General features: G+C 35.4%; 1 protein-coding gene and 1 long non-coding RNA gene across 3 annotated transcripts in view; one reads left to right on the forward strand and one right to left on the reverse strand.

Moving 5' to 3' along the window:
- Positions 1 to 6,679: 6,679 nt before the first annotated feature.
- LOC115724674 (probable caffeine synthase MTL2) overlaps positions 6,680 to 25,039 on the reverse strand; it is a 32,395-nt gene continuing 14,035 nt past the window's right edge. The window contains exons 3-4 of one of the 2 annotated variants that reach the window (XM_030654014.2): positions 18,051 to 18,206; positions 6,680 to 7,166 (exon numbers count right to left, since the gene is read on the reverse strand). In XM_030654014.2, the coding sequence (XP_030509874.2) occupies positions 6,810 to 7,166; positions 18,051 to 18,206 (513 nt within the window). In that variant the 3' untranslated portion in view covers positions 6,680 to 6,809. Of the gene's footprint in view, positions 7,167 to 17,942; positions 18,207 to 25,039 lie in introns of both variants that reach the window. The other variant, XM_030654013.2, reaches the window with a different exon arrangement.
- Positions 7,540 to 8,616, forward strand: LOC133038908 (uncharacterized). Its single transcript, XR_009688502.1, has 2 exons — positions 7,540 to 8,277; positions 8,422 to 8,616. It is a non-coding gene; the product is annotated as an uncharacterized LOC133038908 (long non-coding RNA).

The following is a 25,039-nucleotide window of genomic DNA, read 5'->3' on the forward strand; positions in this document are numbered from 1 at the left end:
GAATTGATTTGATGTTGTGATATTGTTATACTTATGACTATGTTATCAAGTTGGGGGGGTTATGTCCTACATAGCTCTTCTTACTGGGCGTTAGCTCACGGGTACTCTGTGTGCAGGTAAAGGCAAAACTATACAGTGAGGGTGGCGAGCTCGAGGCATGGATTACATGTTAGGGGATTGTCACGATGTTTTGGTTTAAAAATATTTCATTTAAGATTATGATTCAAATAGTTTTTGTAAAGCTTTATATTTTAAGGTTATGAATAAATAAATGTTTTGTTTTAAAAATAATGAGATCTCATGCTTAGTTATTTTTCATTAAAGAAGTCTTTTATTGTCTTTATCTTAAATGGTTTTAAACGGACTAGCTAGTGTGACGTCTCGGGTAATCGGAGCGTTACACTGAATGTAATGTAGATCCCAATCCTCATCATTTTCAAATATATGTGTTTTAACCTTTAATAATATGTTTTGTATATATGTTTTTATTTATATTTGGTTACTATATATGGATGAACTCTTCACAACATTTTGAGTTATTTATATCAAATAAGTAATTTTTTCTTTTTAAAAGTTTAAAGAGATACTTTTATTGTCAATATTACTTTTTTTTGCGTTAGGGAATATTACATTCATTGATCACTCATATTATTAATTTGTTTTGGAATTTTTAGTGGCTAAACTTTCCCAATTATTATTTTATTTGCATTTAATTCTCCAAATTTAAATTTTAACAGTAAAATCCTCTAAACTACTGAACTTTATCAAATTTAAAGTATTATCCGGTTAAGTATCACCATAAACTACTTATGTATGAACAATGAAATCCTCCCATTAATTCTTGTTTGCTCAAGATATTCATACAACCTAATTACATGAGTTCATAGAAGCTAGAAGCATATCGTTTACGAATCAACCTTTAACAACCCATTCAGACAAATTGCCTTAACAGGGGAGCATAACCAAAGTGCATGAATAGTAGTCTCATTATTTTGAAAGCATATGGGACATACCTTAGAAGCATTAAGGTCATGATGAGTCAAGTTTCCATAAGACGAAAAAAAATTCAAGCATGCTTTTCAAATAATATTTTTTAACTTTGGAGGGATATTAAGGCCCCAAAGAAGCTTCCATAATCGAGAAGTTTCAGAAGAAGCTGATTCTTGGCCCCAACCATAGCTCGAAACAGTACTCCAATAACAACTCTTAACAATATACATACCATTATCAAAAAAGTGGCAAATAAGACTATCTTTCTATCAAACAAAGAGAAAGGAATGGAATTAAACATATCCTAAATAAGAGAGGAATTTCATCCACCAAACTCAAGTTTGAGATCACTAACCAACTGAAGATTAGACCAGCCTTAAAAGAGTAGGTTCGACCAACGTGGTCCTTTGTAATCCATGCATTGTCACGAATCTTTATAATATCACATACAAGCCAACGAAAACCTTTTATCTAAAGGTCACGACCCCAAAAAATGCTCTTCCAAAGAAAAGAAGCATGTTTTGTCTCTTCGCCATCAAGCAAAGGACCATTGACATAATAGAATCCCTTCATAACTTTAGCATCTAAAGAGTTAGGATGATTAAATAACCGAGTTGCCTGTTTAGCAAGTAAAGACTGAAAATACAAAGCATTAAACCACAAATATATCAGCTTGATAGAACATCAAAAATACAAACTGTCACTAAACCAATACAATCTTAAATAATGTCACATTCATATTTGAGCAATAAGCTCCTGAAAAGCCTGAAGTAGTATATCCTTAGTGATCTAGATCCAAAAATATAGTTTTTCCTCTTATTATTTTGAAGTTTATTTCAATAACAAATAACTCAGAGTCAATGTGCCTTTGACCTTGTAGAGCTCATATTGTTACTAATATACAACATGATTGATTTATTGTCACAACATATATATTTAATAGTTTTTAATGCTATTCCTAATTTTACAGCCATGTGACAAAAATTTTACTAAAATCTTTATAAGACCATAATCATAAATCTTAATGATCTCTATAATTTTTTGATCTATGATAAGAGAACTGTTGGGTTGTCTGCACTAAATAAAACTTATTTTAATATTATCAGATTTACTAATTAATAAAAGATCAAAAATCATTCTATGTTGCATGGTTCACATGATTTATTTTATGATTATAATTAATGTATAAATTCTATTAAGTTCAGAACATATATATATTTGTTCATGGTTATAGTGTCGTCAGCACAATAGAATATAATCATGATTATATGTTCAAAAGTTTAAGTCCCATGATTTGTCAGTTCACTGGATTTAGACTGACATGATAATCAGTGATAAGGTATACTTACACCTTGGATAAGTGTTATTGTCATTTCCAGGGCATTAGCAAAGTTTACCAGTATCAAATGTATGGAGTATACATTGGATTGGACCGATATTGATCTTAGATAAGATATATTAAACTTACTGTTATGTTTTCTAAGTCAATATCACTGGTTGATCTTAGGTCTATGGATCTTAATCCTGATATGCTTAGATTCAGCTTAGTTGTATTATTTATGTTCTTCAAGTTGTTTGTGAAAGCTAACCAATGGTTCTGGCGGATACTTACATCTTAGAAACATGGTAGTTCAATTGAGTGGGAGCTCTAATCATAGATATCTATAGCTTCTATAAGTATTTAGAAATGAAACGATGATTTCCTTCGAGCTTGGCTTGATAGAGATAAATGATTGAGGCCTCATTTTAGTAATTATATTAATTTACTGAAATATCATTTATAGGTAGCTAAGTATTTTAAGGATAAAATACATTGAAGGGTAGAACGGTAAATTTCTCCTTATTCAATGTAGATCATCTATCGAGGATCTTTGACTATTAGGATTGTAACAATAGATAATTATAACGTATCTATATCTTGGTACATATAGAGCGTTCTATATATAATTGTGAGTGCAATTCAATTCTGAATCTATAGTGGCGTAAGTAATTAATAAGTTAGGGAATTTACTTGGTAAATTCTAGATCTACTTATTAGAAGCTCAGTTATATAGGCCCATTGTCCCCTCACTAGTTGAGATAATACTATTTGCAGACTCAGTTAATTGGTTTTAATTAATCAATTATAATTCTAAAATTAGAGTATGTCTTATTTATGAATTTTCGCTAAGCAAATGCTTAATTGTGAAGAAAAGTGGTTTTGGGGTTAATTTATAAATTAAGAGACTTTGTATGGTCTAATTAATAAATAACATAAATGGTAATTTTATTTGGTAACTAATTATAATTATTAAATAAATAGTTTTGGCATTTATATGATTGAATAATTGGAAAATATGGTATTATTGAAAGAAAAATAAGTGGTTAAAATAAAGTGGCAAAATTGTAACTAGAGAATGGTCCTTATGTGGCTGACCTTAGTGTGTTATTTTTGCCAATATTTTATTTTTTTTAATCCATATAATTCAAACCTAAGCCCTATTTGAAACACTATCAAAAGGAATATGATGCTCTCATCTCATCCAACTATTACCTTCAACCAAATCAAACCTAGTTTTCTCTGTCAGATAACTAGTAGATGAGAGACACCTTCTATGCAGTTTTCGAACCCTCCTTCATTGTTCTTCATAGTCGGCCCATAGTGATAGAGTGTTATGCCCACACATAGCAAGTCAAGTACTCAATCATAGTGCGGAAGATGGTGGTAACCAAACTGAAGGAGAGAAAGAGATCTAGGCTTAGATCTTGATAATACTCTGCGACAGAAAGGAACAAGGGCTATAGATCTGAGCGGAATGAGTCATTATATTTCCCTGCAATCAATGTAAGGTTTTCTAAACTCTTATGTGTTTAATTTCATTATTTTAGAGATATTCATATTTAGGATATGTTAATTCAACATACTTGTTAGTAAATCTAGATCCTAGTAAAATATTCCCAAGAAGAACATGCAGTCTTTTGTTCTCCCCATTCATTTTTTTATAATCTATTTGGATGCATACCAAAGATTCCTTATAAGGTCACTTAAATATCTCTATCCAACATTATTGATATGTATGCGCTAAATAAAAAATACACATACATACTTGAACATATATTAGATTGTAAATATTTAAGTATATATTTTTTATATTTCTTGAATTTCTAAGGTTGCCTTTAATTAGGACAATAACTTAGACAATTTATTTTCCATAACTACAAGGTCACCTGGTACGGTGTCATCCATGGCAAATATTTTTTGATATAGCTCTTTTGTAATAATTAAAGAATATTCCAAGAACAATCTCAACATATCTTGAATTCCTAATACGAAAAATATGAGTATAGTGGCAGGTAATGTTTTACTAATATATGAGACTGGGAACATATGTCTACTCCCATTGAACCTGTGATATATACACAATCATCAAAAGTTTTTATGTCATAAACAAATAAGAATACTTAATATCAATTGTGTTATCATTGACGAGAATCTTACTTGATTCTATACATGAATTTTTCTAATTTGTAAACTATATTATTTGGATCTTTGGATACAAAATTTGTTGGTTGAACCACATAAATTGTGCCATAATATACTGAGAAATGACACTTAATAATCTATTTGATATAACACACACTACAAGAAATATCACTTTTGCCAGCATATTTTTGTGCTGGCAAAAGTTAGTATTGCGCTGGTAAAATAGAATTTACCTATGATGTGTTGGCAAAAGGGGGTTGGCAAATCAATGTTGGTATTAGAACTTTTGCCAGCATAAAATGAAAAGCGCTGGCAAAAAAGACTTTTCCCAGCGCGTAAATATGCTGGTAAAAGTTAGATTTTAGCCATTGCAAATGTGCGCTGGTAAAACTGTGTTGGTAAAAGTGACATTTCTTGTAGTGACAAGACCAAAATGAGTATTCAGTGCCATGCTTGTCCTAAAATTGTCTTTCAATTAAACCAAATAGAAGTCTATTTAAATTAAATGTCTTCTTTATGAGCATATTCTTTAGCCACAAGACATAACGTGCACATCTCCATATTGCAATTTGCATTTCTCTTGGTTATAAAAATCCATTTATAACAAATTAGTTTTGCACTTTTTAACAATAGGAAAAATGTTCAAACTTTATTGTCTCACATCAATTTGTACTCCTTATTTATGACATAAATTCAAATTTAAAAAATAAAACATTCAGGACATGATTAAAGTAATTAAATATATTATCTCATTCTGATTTTTCATTATGCCCTTTTTCTCATGAATCTCTTTAATGGCACTTTGAGGTTGTTAACTTTCCTTTCTAAGAAAATTACCTTATCTTGAATGTGAAGTACTTGTTCGATATTTTCTTGTCAATGTTCTGGGTTCACTTCTTCATCAATGGAAGTTATAGAAACCTAAACACTGTAAAAAGTGATAGTAGGAATTGAGTTTAACGTCAATTTTTCCTCCAAAACAATATCTCTAATAATCTTATTTCTACTCAAACTCAATATACTAACTTTTTCTCGTCTCAAACATAGACCTTAGAGTGTGATCAGAAAATTTGTAAATCTTTATATAAATTACTATTGTATATTGTAAAGTATAGTTTCTTACTATTTTGGAGACTAAATTCTCTTTATGTACTTATAAGATATTGCCTTAGTTGGACATCTACACAAATACAATATATCCTTATGTTAAGATTATTAATCTAAATAAATGCATAAACATGAAGAGTTTTAACTAATACTTTACTTGATACCCACAGTTTAAAGATTTACGTTGCAATATTAAGTTTCTCTCCCCAAAATGATTTGATGAAGAAGAATGGCTTATCAAACTTCTTACCATATATACTTAGATAAATGTTGATGACGTCTCTCAAATACCCTTGAATTAAGTTTGTTTGACATTTTGTATTGCAAGATGAAATTATATTTTCTTTGGTAATTGTGCAAAATAATCTTAATGTTCATATCTGATTTGTCATACCTCCCATGAGAGTATTAACCACCATAGTTGATTTAAATGACTTTAATTTTCTTGCCTAACTAATTTGTCAGTTGTGGTTTTAAAAATTTAAAAGTAATTTTATTGTGGGAATAATTACTTCCACCGAGGATAGAGTACATGATCTGTTATATATAAATATATGGGCGAGTATTCAATGGTTACAATAGAAATGTAAATATGATCGATGGTTGCATTTTTTTATGACTTACTATAACAGGTCATTGACGGATAAAATTTCTATTTTTATACTTAAATTAATTATATACTTAAAATAAATTAATTTTTTAATTAAAATATTTAATAAAATCTTTTTTAGAAATTAATAGTTATATATATATTTTTTAATTTTAAGGAAATAAATAAAATCAAGTTAGTATTAAGTTACAAGTAATTTATTGCATTATTTTAGTAAATTTTTCAATTATTAATCACAACTTGTCTAATAATGATGTAACGATTATAAAAAAATGTAACCATCATGGTTACATATTTAATGTAACCATTGAAATCTCCTCCATATATGTATAAATATATATATATGTATATATATATATCATATAATCATATTCATCTTCTTCATTTAAAATTACACCTTAGGTGTAGTACATAAGTTGAGAGAATATGTGTAATTAATGAAAAATTATAAGAATTGATGAAAATATTTAGAACAAAAACAATTTAAAGAAAAATTTGCAAAGTTGTCATAACTACAAAGTTACTAATTTATTAAGCAATAACACTAGAAAAAAAAAGTACATCCAACTATTTATTCTTGAAGTAACAAAGTTCTCCAAAATGAAGCTAGATTAATAATTCTAGGGCTAAACATGACTACTAATTCTTTGTCAAGGAGATGACTAAGTTCACATAATTCCCTTTTTCATTGGCCATAGACTCATTAACCTTATTAGCAAACCTATTAAATAATTCATCCATTATAATTTCTCCAAATTGTTTCACCAAAATAGGCTCCATAACTGCTCTTATGTAATCAGAAACATATTTCCCACTTTTGTGCTTTTCATTATTATTATTAATAGTAGTGAAGCCTGCATCCCAAGCTATTTCGAAAGTATTAAGCTTCTGTATACAGAAAGATCCATCTTTCTCAATCACACCTTTCACTTCTCTTGCACTTGGAAAATATGATGGCACGTTGTAATTATCCAGGCATTTTGCTTCAATTATATTCTGAAAATATAACAGAGGTCATATGTATATGTATATTCATTTAATTATTTTACAAATTACAATTAATATGTAATATTTAGTTAATATGTGTAGACATATGTAGATATATTAAATTGTTTGGTACATCAGCTGACACTAAAGCAATACATTAATGAAAGTGGAAATTACACATTTATATGTCACTACAAGAAATGTCATTTTTAGCACGTTTTGTTTTGTGTTAGCAAAAGTTTCAATATCAACATAGATTTGTCAATCTCTTTTGTCAATGCAAAAATGTGTTGGTAAAAATAATTTTTTTTTTGCCAGCGCAATACTAACCTTTGCCACCATAAAAATGCTCTAGCAAAAGTCTTAATATAGTTGACGAAATTTATTAAACTTGATTTAATATATATAGTTGATTTTCTAGAATTTTCTTGTTGCTACTAAGTTTCTAGACTATTCTTATATTTACTAAAGTAGGTGCGTCTAGAGTCTTCTTGTTTGTTTAAGTACTCTTGAACTTTCTAGAATTATTTTTCACTTGTGTTAGTAGAGGGAATTATGTAGAAAAATATAGAAGCTAGTCATTTAATAATGTTTCTAGATTAGTCTATAGAGTCCTATAAATAGAGATGTAATTCTATCATTTTGTACCAAGTCACAAATCACACAAGTTGAGATATAAAATATAGCTTCTTCCATTCAAGTATTCTCTCCAAAGCTCTTCTTATTTTCCAACAAAGTGATACCAGAGCCAAGTTTGTGAAGAAAAATGGCAAGTGGAGGAATGATCCCCTTCGAAGTTCCAATGCTCACCAAGAGCAACTATGACAATTGGAGTATTAAGATGAAGGCGCTACTAGGAGATCAAGATGTATGGGATATTGTTGAGAAAGGTCATAAGGAGCAAGACGATGTGTTGCTCTTTCCCAAGCTCAACGAGATGCGTTAAGGGATTCAAGAAAGAGGGACAAGAAAGCTCTCTACCTCAACTATCAAGCGGTGGATGAAGATGCATTCGAGAAGGTCTCAAATGCAACAACGGCCAAAGAAGCGTGGGAGAAGCTTCAAGCTTGCAACAAAGGAGCGGAGCAAGTGAAAAAGATTTGTCTTGAAGCTCTTAGAGGTGATTTTGAAACTTTATTTAAGGAAGATACTGAATCAATTTCTAATTATTTCACTAGAGCATATTAATTGTCAATCAGTTAAGAAGAAATGGAGAAGAAATTAGTGAAGTAAAGGTTATAGAATTTTTTTTTTCGTATTGTAGCCCAACCTTTGAGTCATTGCTACAATCATTGAAAAGAATACAGATTAAGAATCCATGACTATTGAGCAACTCCTGGGTTCTTTACAAGCACACGAGGAGAAACAAAAAAGAAAAAACAAGCGAAAGGAGAAGATGGAGCAATTACTAAAGCTCACATTGGAAGAAGAAAATTCTAACAACAGTAAAGATCAAAAATGAAGAGGACGTGACCAAGGAAGCGAACGTGGACGTGGTTGAGCACAACGAAGAGAAGGAAGGGGGAGCTATAGTAACAATAATTTCAACAATGGAGAACGAAGTCAAAATTCACAAGCACCAAGAGGGCGCGGAAGAGACAACTCATTGTCAAGGAGTGACAAATCTCACATCAAGTGCTAGAATTGCAACAAGTACGGTCACTATGCCTCCGAATGTAGATCAAGGAGGGTCGAAGAAAGAGCCAATTTTGTCGAAGACAAAGGTGGAAAAGAAGGAACTTTGTTGCTTGCCTGGAAAGACAAAGATGAAGCTCAAGAAAATAAATGGTATCTTGACACTGACGCTAGCAATCACATGTGCAAAGAAAGAAGAATGTTTGTGGAGCTCAATCAAATGGTAAAAGGGAATATCTCTTTTGGAGATGAATTAAAAATACCCGTGGAAGGCAAGGGTAAGATTCTCTTACGCTTGAAAAATGGAGGCCATCAATTCATCTTAAATGTTTACTTTGTGCCCAACATGAAAAATAATATTTTTTGAGTTTGGGTCAATTACTAGAGAAAGGTTATGATATTCATTTATAAGAAAATAACCTTTTCTTAAGAGATGATAAAAGTAATTTGATCGCCAAAGTTCCCATGACAAAGAATAGAATTTTTCTCTTGAACAATCAACATGATGTTCTGAAGTGTTTAAAGCCTGCTACAATGAGTCATAATGGCTTCGGACACTCAATTTTGGCGGGCTTAAACTCTTAGAGAAGATGGAGATGGTTAGAGGCCTTCCATTCATCAACCAACCAGATCAACTTTGTGAAGGATTTTTGCTTGGAAAGCAATCTCGAAGAATTTTTCCAAAGGAGTCACTGTCAAGAGCCACAAAGCCGCTTGAGCTCGTACACACTGATCTCTGTGGCTCAATTAAACCAAACTCATTTGGTAAAAGTAAATAGTTCCTCCTCTTTATTGATGATTTTTCAAGAAAAGTATGGGCTTATTTCTTGAAGGAGAAATTAGAAGTGTTTGAGAACTTCAAGAAATTCAAAGCTCTAGTTGAAAAAGAAAGTGGTCTTCCAATTAAGGCCATGAGATCTGACCGAGGAGGAGAGTTCACATTAAATGAGTTTAACAAATACTGTGAGGATCATGGAATTTGTCGTCCATTAACAGTGCCAAGATGCCCCCAACAAAATGGAGTGGCAGAGAGGAAGAATCGAACCATACTACACATGGCTCGCAGCATGCTAAAAAGCAAAAGAATGCCAAAGGAGTTTTGGGCTGAAGCGATAGCTTGCGCAGTCTACTTGGTGAATCGCTCTCCATGCAAGAAGTGTACATGAGAAGACACCTCAAGAGGCATGGATGGAAGAAAACCTGGAATTTCTCACCTCAGAGTCTTTGGAAGTATTGCTTATGTTCATGTTCCTGATCAGAAGAGAACGAAGCTTTATGACAAAAGTGAGAAGTACATCTTCATCGGCTATGACTCAAGATCCAAAGGCTACAAGTTGTACAATACTAGCCAAATTATCATCAGTCGCGACGTAAAGTTTGATGAAGAAGATTCTTAGAATCGAAACACAGAAGAAGATGAGTATGATTTTCGTCCTTACTTTGAAGAGGAAGATGTAGCGGAGCAACCAAGGATGTAAGAAGAATTTTAAGAACCTACTACTCTACCAATCTCGCTAACTGGAAATATACAAGAAGATTCAAGTGAGAGCTTAAATGAAAAGATGCCACGTTTTAGAAGCTTGCAAGAACTTTACGAGGAAACTGAGAATCAAAATGATATTTCTCTTATGTGTCTATTTGGTGATTGTGAACCTTTAAACTACCAAGAAGCAGTAAGAAGCAAGAAATGGATGCGATGGATGAAAAAAATCGATTCAATTACAAAAAATGACACATGGGAGCCAGCTATTCTTCCACAAAGATACAATCCAATTAAAGTAAAATGGGTGTACAAGGAAAAGAAGAATGCTAAAGGTGAGGTGGAGAGATATAAAGCAAGATTGGTAGAAAAAGGCTATAGTCAAAGGGAACGCATCGACTATGATGAGGTATTTGCTCCAGTTACTCATCTTGAAACTATTAGATTAATAATTTCTTTAGCAGCCCAAAATATATGGAAGATCCACCAAATGGATGTAAAGTCTGCGTTCTTAAATGGTTTCCTTGAGGAAGAAGTCTACATCGAACAACCATTGGGCTATGAAGTAAAAAGGCATGAAGGAAAAGTTTTGAAGTTGAAGAAAGCTTTATATGGCCTAAAACAAGCGTCGAAAGCTTGGAACACTCAAATTGACAAGCACTTTCACGACAAGCATTTCACCAAGCGTCCATATGAGCATGCACTCTATATCAAAATTAAGAATGAAGATATATTGATTGTATGCTTGTATGTGGATGACTTTATCTTCACTAGAAGTAACTCAAGTATGTTTGAGGAGTTAAAGAAAGATATGGCAAAAGAGTTCGAGATGACAGATATTAGGCTCATGTCTTATTACCTCGGCATTGAGGTAAAGCAAGAAGACAAAGACATTTTCATCACTCAAGAAGGCTATGTTAAGGAAGTACTTAAGAAGTTCAAGATGGATGATTCTAATCCAGTTAGCACACCATTAGAATGTGGAACAAAATTATCAAAGCATGATGAAGGAGGAAAAGTGGATCCAACTCTTTTCAAAAGCCTTGTTGGAAGTTTGCGCTACCTAACTTGTACAATGCCAGATATTCTCTATGCTGTTGGAATTGTTAGCCGCTTTATGGAAGCTCCAACAATAACTCATTTGAAAATTGCAAAGAGAATACTTCGGTACATCAAAGGTACGACCAATTATGGGTTATCTTATTCATCTTCTAACAATTATGAGATAGTTGGAAATAGTGATAGTGATTGGAGTGGAGAATGCATTGGAAGAAAAGAAGTAAGAGTAGAATATGTCAAATCTCAAGATAAAGCCGCATACATTTTTACGAAGCCACTCAAGAGAGAAACATTCATCAAACTACGGAGTATTATTTGAGTCAAAATCAAGTTTAAGGGGAGGGGGGGGGGGAGGGGTTGAAATATTAAACTTGATTTAATATAGTTGATTTCTAGAATTTTCTTGTTGCTACTAAGTTTCTAGACTATTCTTATATTTACTAAAGTGTCTAGAGTCTTCTTTTTTGTTTAAGTACTCTTGAACTTTCTAGAATTATTTTTCACTTGTGTTAGTATAGGGAATTATGTAGAATAATGTAGAAGCTAGTCATTTAATAATGTTTCTAGATTAGTCCATTATAAATGGAGATGTGATTCCATAATTATTTTGTACCAAGTCACAAATCACACAAGTTGAGATAAAAAATATAGCTTCTTCCATTCAAGTATTCTCCCCAAAGTTTCCAACAGCAATACCCAACTTTTGCGAGCATAAAAATACTCTAGCAAAAGTCTTATTTCCTGTAGCGTGTGTTTATATTATGTGTAAAAATAAGGTTTTTTTTTCCAAAACAGTTGTGTTATGGATAAAATTAGAAAAAAAAATGTAATCGTAGAGAGAAACTGAAAGAGAAACTATCGTAGAGAGAGAAACTATCGCAGGAGAGAGATACTATCATAGAGAGAGAAACTATTGTAGGCGTCCAGGAGAAACTCTTGTCGGCATCCAGCGTTGTCTTCTCCACGTCTGTACGCCATCGACTAGCATCGCCGATCAACGACGACCACTGTCTGCAAGTCTTATCTTTTGTGACATGGTGCGATTATTTTCTTGTTTGAGATTGTTCTTGCTTTTTCCATTGTTTTTCTGGTTTGAGAGTTTAAGTTCTCTTGGTTGAGATTGTTCTTGATTTTGCCATTGTTTTTCTGGTTTGAGATTTTAAGTTCTCTGGTTTGAGATTATTCTTAGTTTTGCCTTTGTTTTCTGGTTTGCCATTGTTGTTGGTTCTCGTTTGAGTTTGCAAGTCTTGTCTTTCGTTTGTTTTGGGATGGCTTTTAGCAGTAATCATAGGATGGATGAAGAGGATTTGGCTGCTGTTATCATTGAGGAGCAAGATGCGGTAGTATTATCTTATGATGCGAGTGTCACTACTGGTAATGATTATGATGATCGCTGGTGTATTGTTGGTAGATTCTTGACTGAGAGATCCATAGATTTTGACGCGATGCAACATATGTTGGCTTGGGGAAGGGTATGTTCGTTAAAGAACTGTATTCTAACAGATACTTATTTCAATTCTATCACGAATTAGATTTTCAAAGTATGATGGATCGTAGTCCTTAAGACTTTTAATAAGTTCTTGCTGATTTTTAAAAGATTGAAAATGTAGGTCCAACTGCATGATCTTCGATCGGGATTCAAAACGGCTACGATTGTAAAAGATATAGCCAATTATGTTGGGAAGTTTGTCGAATCAGATGAAAGAAATTTTATGGGATTATGGCGAGATTATTTACGTGTCCGAGTAAATATATATTGATGTCACCAAGCCATTGAAGAGGCGGATGAAAATGCAGAATGCGGATGGGATTGAGTTTTGGGTTAACTTCAAATATTCTCACTCTCCGATAAGTTTTTTCCTCGCCGGTTTGATGCTCCAGAGGGAAAGCTAGTCAAGCCTTTTGGAGAATGGATGAGAGTGCGGCCTATGTGTAAGAATCACACCATAGGAACAAAGTGGCTGAAATAATTTATGGTGGCTATGGAGGAGGTACCTACTGCTCCTGTAAACACGCCCACCAGTGAGGTTCAACGATCATAGTTAGTCAGTGCTGGTGCGGGTACAGTTGGTTTTTTGAAATCTCCTATGATTGTCGAAGATAACATGGGTCAATGTGATATCCCTATTAATGTGGAGACTGATTTTATGGAGGCAGCTACTGCTCAGGAATTTAGTGAGAATATTGCTAAAGATAATGATTGTTTGTTGGTGGTGGACACGAAGAGAAGAAGGACATAATCGGGCTTGTTTGATGGGCCGAATGAATTGGATGAAGATGGGGAGATTAACAAAGCTGTAATGGGTTCAAAAAATATGAGTTTGGTGGGTTCTGGTATCCAGGCCCACCGTCCATTATGAAATATTATCATGGAATTGCTATGGGCTTGGAAACCCATGGGCTTTTTAATTCCTTAAGGATATTGTGATCCAAAATCAACCCAAAATTATATTCCTTTGTGAAACGCTTAGTAATCGTTCTCCGATGGAAAAGGCTCGTGTTTCATTGGGATACGATGGGATGATGGTTGTCGATGTTCAGGGGAGGAGCGCAGGGATTGCATTACTATGGAAAGAAGAAGATGAAGTTTCGGTTCTGGGGTTCTCAACAAATTACATTGACGTGAAGGTTCCAGTTGAAGGCATGGCTGTATGGAGGTTTACTGGTATGTATGGGAAGCCAAATAGAAGCCGTAGGATTGCTACCTGGAATCTTCTACGTTCGCTCGCTGCTAATTCAAACTTGCCTTGGTGCGTCATGGGAGATTTGAACAATGTTTGCTCTCATGAAGATAAAAGGGAAGGGAACCGCTATCCTGAGTTTTTAATTCAAGGCTTTCAACAAGCTTTGAATGACAGTGGTTTGCAAGATATGGAACTTTGTGGCTATCCTTTTACATGGGAAAGAGGCAGAGGCACTTCTCATTGGGTTGAAATTCTATTAGATAGATGTTTGGCAAATCTTTCTTAGCTGCAAGCTTTTTCATTTGTTAAATTATATAACCTTGAGCTTTCGACGTCGGATGATTCTCTCATATTGCTTGAACTAGTTAATACTGCTACGCAAAGGAGAGTAACTCTGTTTTTGTTTTGAGAATGCGTCGCTTCGAGAGCCTCTATGTTACCAATTATAGTCAAAGATAGCTGGGATGGAAGTGGTGTAATAGATGTGCAAGAAAAAAATCAAGATTTGTGGGCAGCAGCTAAGTTCTTGGGGGAAGGAGGTTACGTGGAACTTTAAGGACAGGATAAAGAAGTGTAAGAATGCAGTGCAACAGTGGAAATTGGGATGGGATGAGTCTTCGGTTGCCAAGTATAAACAAGCTAAGAAGGAGTTGGCTGAAGCTTATGTACAACGAGAAATTTTTTGCAGCGTCAAAGATCGAAGCAATTATGGCTCTAAGAAGGTGATAATAATGGTAAATATTTTCATGCTTACGCTACTAATCAACGTCGTAATAACTTTATTGCTAAACTTAAAGATAATAATGGTAATTGGGTTGATTGGAGTTCGGGTTTGCCTCAAGTTATGGTTGATTATTTTTCTGCACTTTTTTTTTTTGCTTCAACTAATTCTTGGCTGAAAGTTGCGAGTGTTGTGGACAGTTGAGTTTCAGCTGACCGAAATTCGACTTGTTACAACCAGTTACTGATGAAGAGTTTCGCAAGGCTTTCTTTCAGATGCACCCTGACAAGGCTCCGGGACCTGACGAAATGACACCATCGTTTTTCCAAAAATGCTGGTCGGTTGTGAGTAGTGATGTAATTACTTTGGTTCAAAATTTCTTTCAAACGGGGTAGCTTTCTAGAGGTTCAAATAACACTAATTTAGTGTTAATTCCTAAGAAGAAACAACCAATGGACATGAGAGACTTAAGACCTATTGCCCTTTGTAACATTCTTTATAAGATTGTTTCAAAGGTCATTGCTATAATCGGCTCAAAGTTGTTATGCCTTCAATTATATCGGATACTCAAAGTGTGTTTCGCCAAGGTCATTTAATATTGGATAATATTATGATTTCTTATGAGATAATGCATTATTTGAAGAGGAAGAGAAGAGGCTGGGATGGTGTTATGGCACTTAAGCTTGACATAACCAAGGATTGCGACCGACTTGAATGGGGATATCTTCGGGCTATGCCTGAAAGAATGGGCTTCGATGGTAGATAGATTAATTTGATTATACATTGTGTGGGTACTGTCTCGTACACGATCTCTCATGGGGGAAAGGAGTTGGGCCCTATTGTTGCACAAAAGGGGCTGCGCCAGGGTGATCCTTTATCACCATATTTGTTTATTCTCTGTGCTGAGGGTTTTCTCTAGTTTGTTGCGTAGTTATGAGCAGAGTGGATTAATTACAGGGTGTAAAGTTGCTAGAAGAGGTCCTATTATTTCACATATGCTATTTGCTGACGATAGTTACATCTATTGTAAAGCAACAGAGGAGGAAGCTCATAATGTTAAAGTGTTACTGTATACGTATGAGATTGCTTCTGGCCAAAAGATCAATTTTTCAAAGTCGACAGTATTCTACAGTCACAATACTAGTACCTCTCAAAGGCATATCATTTGTGAGCTGTTAGATATTTATGAGGCTGATGAGAATGGGTCGTATTTGGCCGGGACTTCCATATTCAGTGGGAAAGAATAAAAATGCTCTCCTCGGTTTTCTTAAAAATATAATAAAGAAGAAAATTCAAGGATGGGAAGGATATTGTCTCGTGCGGGGAAGGAGGTGTTGCGGAAATCTATTGCGCAATCAATTCCTAGCTATGCAATGAGTGTTAATCTGTTACCTTTGGATACTTGCAGAGAGTTGGAGCGTCTCATGGCTAAGTTCTGGTGGCAAACGGACTCTGTTCGTAGAACAGGACATGTTAGTTGGATGAGTTGGGATCGATTGAGTTGTCACAAACATGTTGGAGGTTTGGGTTTTCGAAGTCTGCGAGACTTGAATATGGCCCTATTGGGGAAACAGTGCTGGAGGTTGTCGGTTAACGATACGTCCTTGGTGATTAAAGTTTTTAAAGCTAAATACTATGCCAACAGAACTCTTCTTTCAGCTGAATTGGGTGACAATCCAAGATTTGTATGGAGGATTATTCTTGAAACAAAAGGTCTGATTCAGGCTGGGGTAACCTGTACGATAGGCACGGGTGAACATACTTCAATTTTATGTGACCCTTCCTTGGCTTCCACACAACACGAATGGCTATGTTATTTCTTCACATTCTGTACTTGTTAATCAGACTTTAAGCAGCCTTTTCAAAATGAATTCACGAGAGTGGGATGAAGAGGTAATTAAGGATCTCTTTGATGATAGAGATCAAGAGCTGATTTCTTCTATACAATTGAGTTCTACTGCAATATCTGACTATTGGAGTTGGTGGTTCGAACGATTGGGGCTCTACTCGGTTAAGAGTCCCTACAAGTTCTTACAAGAAGCAAAAGGAGCTTGGCCTGTTACTGGAGCTACTGGCGTTTGGAAGGATTTATTGAGTTTAATAGTTCCCCCTAAAGTCAGCAACTTCTTATGGAGGGTGGCTTTAGGCTCATCACCAACTTGTGTTCAATTGAAAAAAAGACATGTTCCAATTAACCCAACATGCCCCTCGTGTCTCACTACAACTGAAACTATTTTTCATGCGTTAGTTGGGTGTGTTCATGCTCGTTCCTGCTGGAACAAGACAAGTGTGGATGTCGGTGGTAATATGGATGGCAATTTCAGTAATTGGCTGCTGGAGCTGCAATGCTGAGGAAGAGAAGGCGAGTTGGAGGAGGAGGCTATGGTCAGCTGGGCCATTTGGCGTGCTACAAATGACTTTGTTTGACAGCAAAAATGTTGGACTGCTGCAAATGTGGTTACATTAGCAAGAATGCTACTTGATCAGTTCAAAGACACTCAAAAAAGAAAGGGTCTTTCTTTGTCTTCGTTGTTCGACGGAGACCATTTGGTTGAGCATTGGAGTGCACATTCTTCAGGAAATATCAAGGTTAATTTTGATGGCGCCTTATTTGAGCATGAAGGCAGGTTTGGGTGGGCTCGTGTGGCTCGCGACTGCCATGGCAATGTCGTCGAGGCTTTCAATCGGGGTCATTTGGGGAGAGTTCAACCTGAAGTTGCAGAGATGGTTGGCATCAAAGAAGCTTTAAGTTGGATTGATCGACACAATTGGGGACAAGTGATTTTGGAATCAGACAGCTTGCATGCATACAAGCTATTCAAAGTGAAATCTCTATGTCATCTTCTTTTGGTCTTTTAGTCCATGATGTTCGTGCGTTGCTTTTATCTTTAGACAATGTTGATTAGTGTTTTGTCAAACGATCTGCAAACAAGCTGGCTCACTGCTTAGCCAGAGACTCTTGTTTCTCTCCAGGTCGTGTGCTTCAGTTGGAGGATTATTCCTCTGAAGCACATCCTATTATTATTAACGATTTGATTAGTTAATAAAGATACCGATTTTATTAAAACAAAATATATATGAAAAAAGTAACCGATTTTCCTAAAATGTAACAAGTTACTATTAACAACTTTTCCTATATATTTTTTAATTTTTTAATAAAATATTAATTTGAATTAAATAAATAAATCTAAGAATACATATATTACCTCTTTGACCATGTCATTCAGTGTCCTTCCCAGTATTTCATAAATATTGTTAAGAGAATCACTTTCAATACTGCCAATGAATGTTAATATCATTATACCACCACTCACCATTTCCTCTGAACGACATCTTAAGAAATTTGTGAAATCAATTTGGAATTGATCCAAATATGATTTGAACACCACAGGAGGACTTGTCTTCGAAATGTAAATGTTTCCCTTGTTATGTGCTTCTCCAGTTTGATCATCTACTAACCCTTTTGGAACCTTAATTTATAGTAGAATTCATATATGTAATTAATAATTAGTATTACTATTGAAATAAAATAAATAAATATTCTGTTAAAATAATATCATTCAACTACTCGTACAGATTTGTCCACATGTTTTTTGCTGACATGTTTAGGAAATTAGTTGTTGCATCTTAAAGTTAGTTTTTTGTACATGTTTTCTAGTGTTAGTCCGAGTACTATATGTAGAAGCCTATATATAACCACTATTCATCTTTGTACTGTACTTAAAAGTGTAATAATACGAGAGATCGAGTTGGAGGAGTATTAAAGAGTGTATTGTGTATTTGATCAATGCATCTCATGTGAGCTGATTTGTAATGGCGCTAGGCTAATCTCTCTTGGAGATTAAATAATGAAACCAGCCATTGTTGAAGGCTGTTTTATCATATCTATCTCTCTCTCTCTCTCTCTCTCTCTCTCTATCTATCTATCTATACATATATATATATATATATTTTATTTTAGTTTTATTGTTTAGTTTGATTCTCATTCTCTTGATTGAATTATGTTCTTGTATTGATATAGTGTTCTACACCACAAGTGGATTCTGAGCTCGTGCTCGAATCATCAAGAACATGGTGCAAGAATTCAAGAAATTAAGCTTCGAGAATGATTGGTGTAAAGTTTAAAGTTGATAAATTTACATGCCACAATGACTTCGGTCTCTATGGAGAATTAAAATGAAAGCACTCTTAGTGCACAAAAGGCTTGATGAAGCCATTGATCCAAAGCTACATGCAATAAAGAATGAAGAAGATGATGATGGCAAGTTCAGTACCATCGAAGTAAAGATTCATAGTGCAATCTTACTCAGTCGTAGGGTGAAGTTCTTTGAGAAGTGTGAAATGAAGAAACAACAATTAGTTTGTGGCCACTAATAGAAAAATAACAGTTTTCTTTTAAAACCAACACTAATGGAGTGTGGATTAATTTTTTTATAAGGTAAAGGAAGTGAAGTTCTCTCGACTGTAAGTTCTCTCGATTCTCGTTCTCTCGGTAAACGCCGGTAGCCATGGCTAAGGGCACAAGAGTGGCAGGGAAAGCTAAAGGAAAGGGGACGAAGAAGAAGACTGGTCCATCGTCGTCTGATAGGGTCATTAAAACGAGATCTATGGATGCTATTTTAGGGATTTCAGAATTGGAAGTGCTTGAAGAACCAGAGGAGGATGAGGATTTAGATCCGAAACATGGGCAGACCCCTTATGATTCGGGTTTTGTTGATCGGAGCCAGCGAACTAAGGATGACTTTTCAGAATGGCCGGAAGTTGCAAACAGAACAGCTCGTGATGTGGAATTGGGGGAGAAAATGCTCACTCCGCCAGTGCTACGATCCGAACATCTGGTAAGAAATCTCGACAACTCCTTCATCTCTATTAATGATACTGATTCAGCGAAGCAGGGTAAGGAGAAAGTGAAGATAGAACTAACTGATATAGAGGAAGAAGTGAATTATTGGAAGCCATCGTTGGTGGGGTATGTGGCTGGAGCTAATCCTCCATTGAATATTGTAGATGGCTTTGCAAGGCGAATGTGGAAGGAGGAGGTTGTAAAAGTGGGTATGTTGTCTCATGGTGTTTTTATTATACGATTTAATAGTCTGGAACAGAGAGATAAAGTCTTGAATGGAGGATTCATCTTCTTTGATAAGAAGCCTTTCATTATGAGACCTTGGAATGCTGTGGATGATTTTACTAAGGAGAACATTGATTCAGTTCCTACATGGATACAAGTTAGAGGTCTGGATATCAAATATTGGGGGGAACCCTCTCTCTTTAAAATTGTTGGCCAAATTGGGAAACCAATTCAAGTTGATGATATTACTAAGCACCGAGATAGACTCCTCTTCCCGAGAATTCTAGTTGAGGTAAGCTTAGCCCAAGAGTTTCCTGTGAAGATTTCGTTTACAGATGAATTTAACCATGATATTGAGTTAGATGTGAAGTATGAATGGCTGCCTATTGTATGTAAGAATTGCTCTGGAATGGGACATGAAACTGATGTTTGTAGGAAAAAGAACCAAGTGAAGCAAGTATGGATGCCCAAGGCCAAAGAGGATAAGAAAGAAAAGAGACTAGTCATGGATGAGGAAGGGTTTCAGCTTGTGGGAATGCAGAAAAAAGTTATAAGTGGCAGTAGCAAAGGTTAGATAACTTCAGAAGTAACTGCTGCGATTGTCTCGAATCAGTTTGAAGTGTTAGATATGGATGAAGGTGAAACTGGGGAATACAGGAACAACACTAGAGAGGGGGGGGGGGGGTGCCCTCTACGTCCAATGGATAGAATACTTGTTTGGAATGTTCGAGGGATCAATAGCCAGCTTAAACATAGGGAAATTAAGCAACTAATTTCCTTAAAAAGAGTTGGTTTAGTTGGTCTGCTTGAAACTAAAGTTAAGAATAAAAATATGGGAGAACTCTATATGAAGCTTTTCTCGGGTTGGTGTTTTACTAATAATAATTCTTGGATGGATAGAGGAAGAGTAATAGTTGCATGGGACCCTAGTATGTATACTTTAGATATCAAGAAGTGTTCAGCACAGATGATTCATTGTATTGCCCAACCAAACCAGAATACCAGACGATTCAACATCACTTTTGTGTATGGATTTAATGCTGAAAAAGGTAAAGACATGCTTTGGCAAGATCTTAAAGAGCTACAAGATGGAATTATGAAACCGTGGATGATAGTAGGTGATTTTAATGAGATTTTGAGTTATGAGGAAAGAATTGGAAGGAGGAATCATAGAAGGCCTTCGGAGAAATTTCAAGAATGTGTGGCGCATTGTGGAATGGAGGATCTTAAATCTTCCGGTTGTTTTTTTACTTGGAACAATAAGCAGAATCCTGAAGACAGAACGTACTCGAAAATTGATAGAGCTATGGTGAACTCTAAGTGGACGGATGCATATCTACACTCAGAAGCGGTGTTTCTACCTGAAGGGGAGTTTGATCATTGTCCCATACTAATATCCTTTTATAAGGAAGCGTGCTCTGGCAAGGAACCATTCAGGTATTTTAGTATGTGGAAATCGGCTCTAGATTACAAGAATAAAGTTCGGGATTGTTGGCAGCAAGCTACTACAGGTACAAAAATGTTTCAGGTGGTCCAGAAGTTAAAAAAGCTCAAAGGGATATTCAAGGTAATCAACCGAGAAGGGTACAATGAGGTACAAAAAATAGCAGCCACAACAAAGCAAGAATTGATGGAAATACAGGAGGCTTTACATCAAGATCCAACCAATGGAGATCTTATAGCCAAAGAGCAATCGGCTAGGGAGAAGCATTCTCATTTCAACAAGGCTCATCTCCAATTTTTAGCTCAAAAAGCCAAACTCAATTGGGCTAAAAGTGGAGATGAAAACACTAGCTTCTTTCATGCTGCACTGAAAAGTAGAAGAGCTCAAAACAGAATTAATGCAATTAAAAATGAAGAAGGCACCTGGGTAGAAGATCCGAGAGAAGTTCAAAAAGCTTTTCTCCAGTATTATGAGAAGCTATTGGGGAGCACAATGAGAAATCGGAAGAGGGTGAGCAAAGTTGTGATGGAGACTGGTCCATTACTCTCAGAGGAACACAAGCACATCTTGAATCAACCGTATACTAGACTTGAGGTCAAAGATGCGATTTTTGCTATCCCGAGTTTGAAGGCTCCTGGCCCAGATGGATACGGTAGTGCATTCTATCAAGATAACTGGGATTTAGTGGGAACTGAAGTGGAGGATGCAGTGATTAGTTTCCTAAACACTGGGAAATTGCTTAAAGAAATTAATGCAACAACCATTACATTAATTCCTAAAAGCAAATGCCCAGATAGTGTGAAGGACTACCGGCCAATTTCATGTTGCAATGTGATTTATAAGGCTGCTACAAAGGTTATTTGCTCAAGATTGAGAAGAATTCTGCCTGAGATCATAGCCGATAACCAGAGTGGATTTGTTCATGGGAGATACATTGCTCATAATATTCTAGTGTGCCAAGATATTGTGAGACATTATGGGAGGAAGAACTGTAAACCAAGCTGCATGATCAAAATCGACTTGAGGAAAGCGTATGACACAGTTGATTGGAACTTTCTTGAAGAAATGCTAGCTGCCTTCCACTTTCTGCAACAGTTCATTGAGCTTATCATGGTATGTGTCAAAACCCCAAAATTCTCCTTACTGATTAATGGTGAACTGCATGGATTTTTTGAATCTAAAAGGGGATTGAGACAGGGAGATCCGATGTCTCCTCTCTTATTTGTTCATGGCATGGAATATATGTCGATAATCATGTGAGTTGTGAGCACTCGGCCTGGATTTAAACATCATGACAGGTGTACTACTTTAAAGCTTAATCATCTGTGTTTTGCTGACGACCTATTACTATTCTGCCATGGTGATTATGTATCCATTCTCTTAATGCTACAAGGGTTAAAGCTCTTCTCTTCCACTTCCGGTTTAGAGCCAAATGAAGAAAAAACAGCAGTGTTTTGTAGTGGAATGAAAGATGAAGAGGTCAAAAGAGTGCTAGAAGTGTCAGGGTATTCAAGGGCCAATCTTCCATTTAGGTACCTTGGTATTCCAATTTGCTCCAAGAAAATATCTGCAGCTGACTGTAATAGTATCCTTGAGAAGATGGTAGCACGCATTAAAGTTTGGAGTTCGAGGAACTTGTCCTATATGGGGAGAATAACACTCATCAACTCGGTGTTAATTACTATTCACTCATATTGGGCTCAAATCACAATATTGCCCAAGAAATTGCTAAAGGATGTAGAGAGCATGTGTAGAGCGTTTCTTTGGAAAGGCATGACAACCAACTCAGGTCCTGGATTAGTAGCATGGCAACAGATATGTGCACCAAAGAAAGATGGGGGACTAGGATTTCGAAACATTCATGATTGGAATACTGCAGCAATGGGGAAATATGTGTGGGCAATTGCCACCAAAAAAGACAATTTATTTGTCAAATGGATCAATGAAGTATATTTGATGGGAAAGAATTGGTGGGAGTACCAGCCACCAACCGATTGCAGTTAGTACTGGAAGAGAATTGTAGCAGTCAAGAACACCCTCACAACCAAGATTGATCAACAAACCTTTGCGGCTTTGAGGTATGATATCAACACTAGTATTGATCTATTGTTTAACAAACCTGTGGATGTAAACTGGAGTAAGATAGTTTGGAATAGGCAGACTATACCGAAACACAGGGTGATTTTATGGTTGATAATGTTGCAAAAACGCAGAACAAAAGAGCAAATACAAAAGTTCAATCCCTTGGTAGATGAGACTTGGTTATTGTGTAGTAATGGATCCGAAACATTGGAACACCTCTTCTTTACTTGTCATTACAGCAACATGTGTGTACAAGGCATTAAAGATTGGCTGGAATGGAAAACATCGGCAAACAGTTTACTGCAGCTAGCTAAATGGACAGATAAATTGAAGTTATCTGCAACCCGGAAGAGTATTTTTCATGCTGCTCTTGCTGCCACGGCTTACCATATATGGCGGGTCCAAAATGATGCTCTTTAGAATCAAAAGGTATGGTGTATCCGTAATACTGTACAGAAAATTAAAGTAGATTTGCAATATAGAATATGTCATGTAATGCCAAAAAAGGCTAAAGCTATAGATAGAGAATGGTTCATGGGAAGATGTACACAATAGGTAGGAAATTCAGGGGTTATGTAAATGTTTGAGGTGTAGTTGATGTATGAAATTGGTGTATGTAATTGGAGGTTGAGCAATATAATGATTCTTCTTCATAAAAAAAAAAAAAAAAAAAGGAGTGTGGATTATAAACTGACGACAAATGACCTTCATTAACCAACGCTTAACATAGTTATATTAGAGAGAGAGAGAGAGACAGAAAATGGGCTGGCCCTTATAAAAGAATATAACCCTAACTTTAATACTATCCCTCTTCACATCAGCCTCCCTCTTATGTTATCTTGCTCTAACCCTCCTTCTCACTCTCAATCTCACTTAAACTCACTTCTCCTAATTCTCAGCTTAACTCCAAAATCAGCCTCAATGTGACTTCTCACGGTGACCACCTCCTAAGCAGAAGCTCAAGAGACGGCGATAGGTACGTTTCTCTCTCTCTCTCTCTTCACTCTTCTCACCTTGTTTCCCTTTTCTCGCAAGTGGCTTTTCGATGATCTGCTCTTGCATGGTGGCGATTCTTGGGCATAATAGATATGACAGTTTTGACTCCCTCCTTTTCTTAGTAGTGGAGAAAAGCGTGTTGTAATCTACTTGAAGATTTCTCGGCAAACAAATTATATTTAAAGATAAAGATGTATACTCTACGAATGGGTGATGCTAAAGAACTCAGAAAGCATCTTGATGATTTCAACAAATATCTTGGAATTAAATAACACAGGAGTAAAGCTTGAAGAAGAGGACCATGGAATAATCCAACTCAATTCTTTGCCTACATCTTATGAACATTTTGTAGACACAATCTTGTATGGAAAAAATACTCTCCTAATGGCTGAAGTAAAAGCAGCATTGAGCTCAAAAGAAATTCAAAAAAGATCAAAAGAGAGATATAATCCAGGAGGTGAATGACTTCTAAGTTTTTAAGGTAGAACTGATCACAAAGATCAAAGACATGGAAAGGAAACAATGGCAACACGGGTCACAACAGCCATAAACCAAAGTCTAAATTCAAACCAGGAAAGTTTTGCAATTACTATAAAAGAGAAGGGTATTACAAGTCTAAATGCTACTACTTAAAGAACAAGTAAACTCGAGATAAAAGTTAAGAAAGAGGAGAAGCTAGTGTGGTTTTTGATGGATATGATTCGACATATCTC

Source organism: Cannabis sativa, chromosome 6 (genome assembly GCF_029168945.1).
Source record: "Cannabis sativa cultivar Pink pepper isolate KNU-18-1 chromosome 6, ASM2916894v1, whole genome shotgun sequence".
In the NCBI taxonomy this organism is placed as follows: domain Eukaryota; kingdom Viridiplantae; phylum Streptophyta; class Magnoliopsida; order Rosales; family Cannabaceae; genus Cannabis; species Cannabis sativa.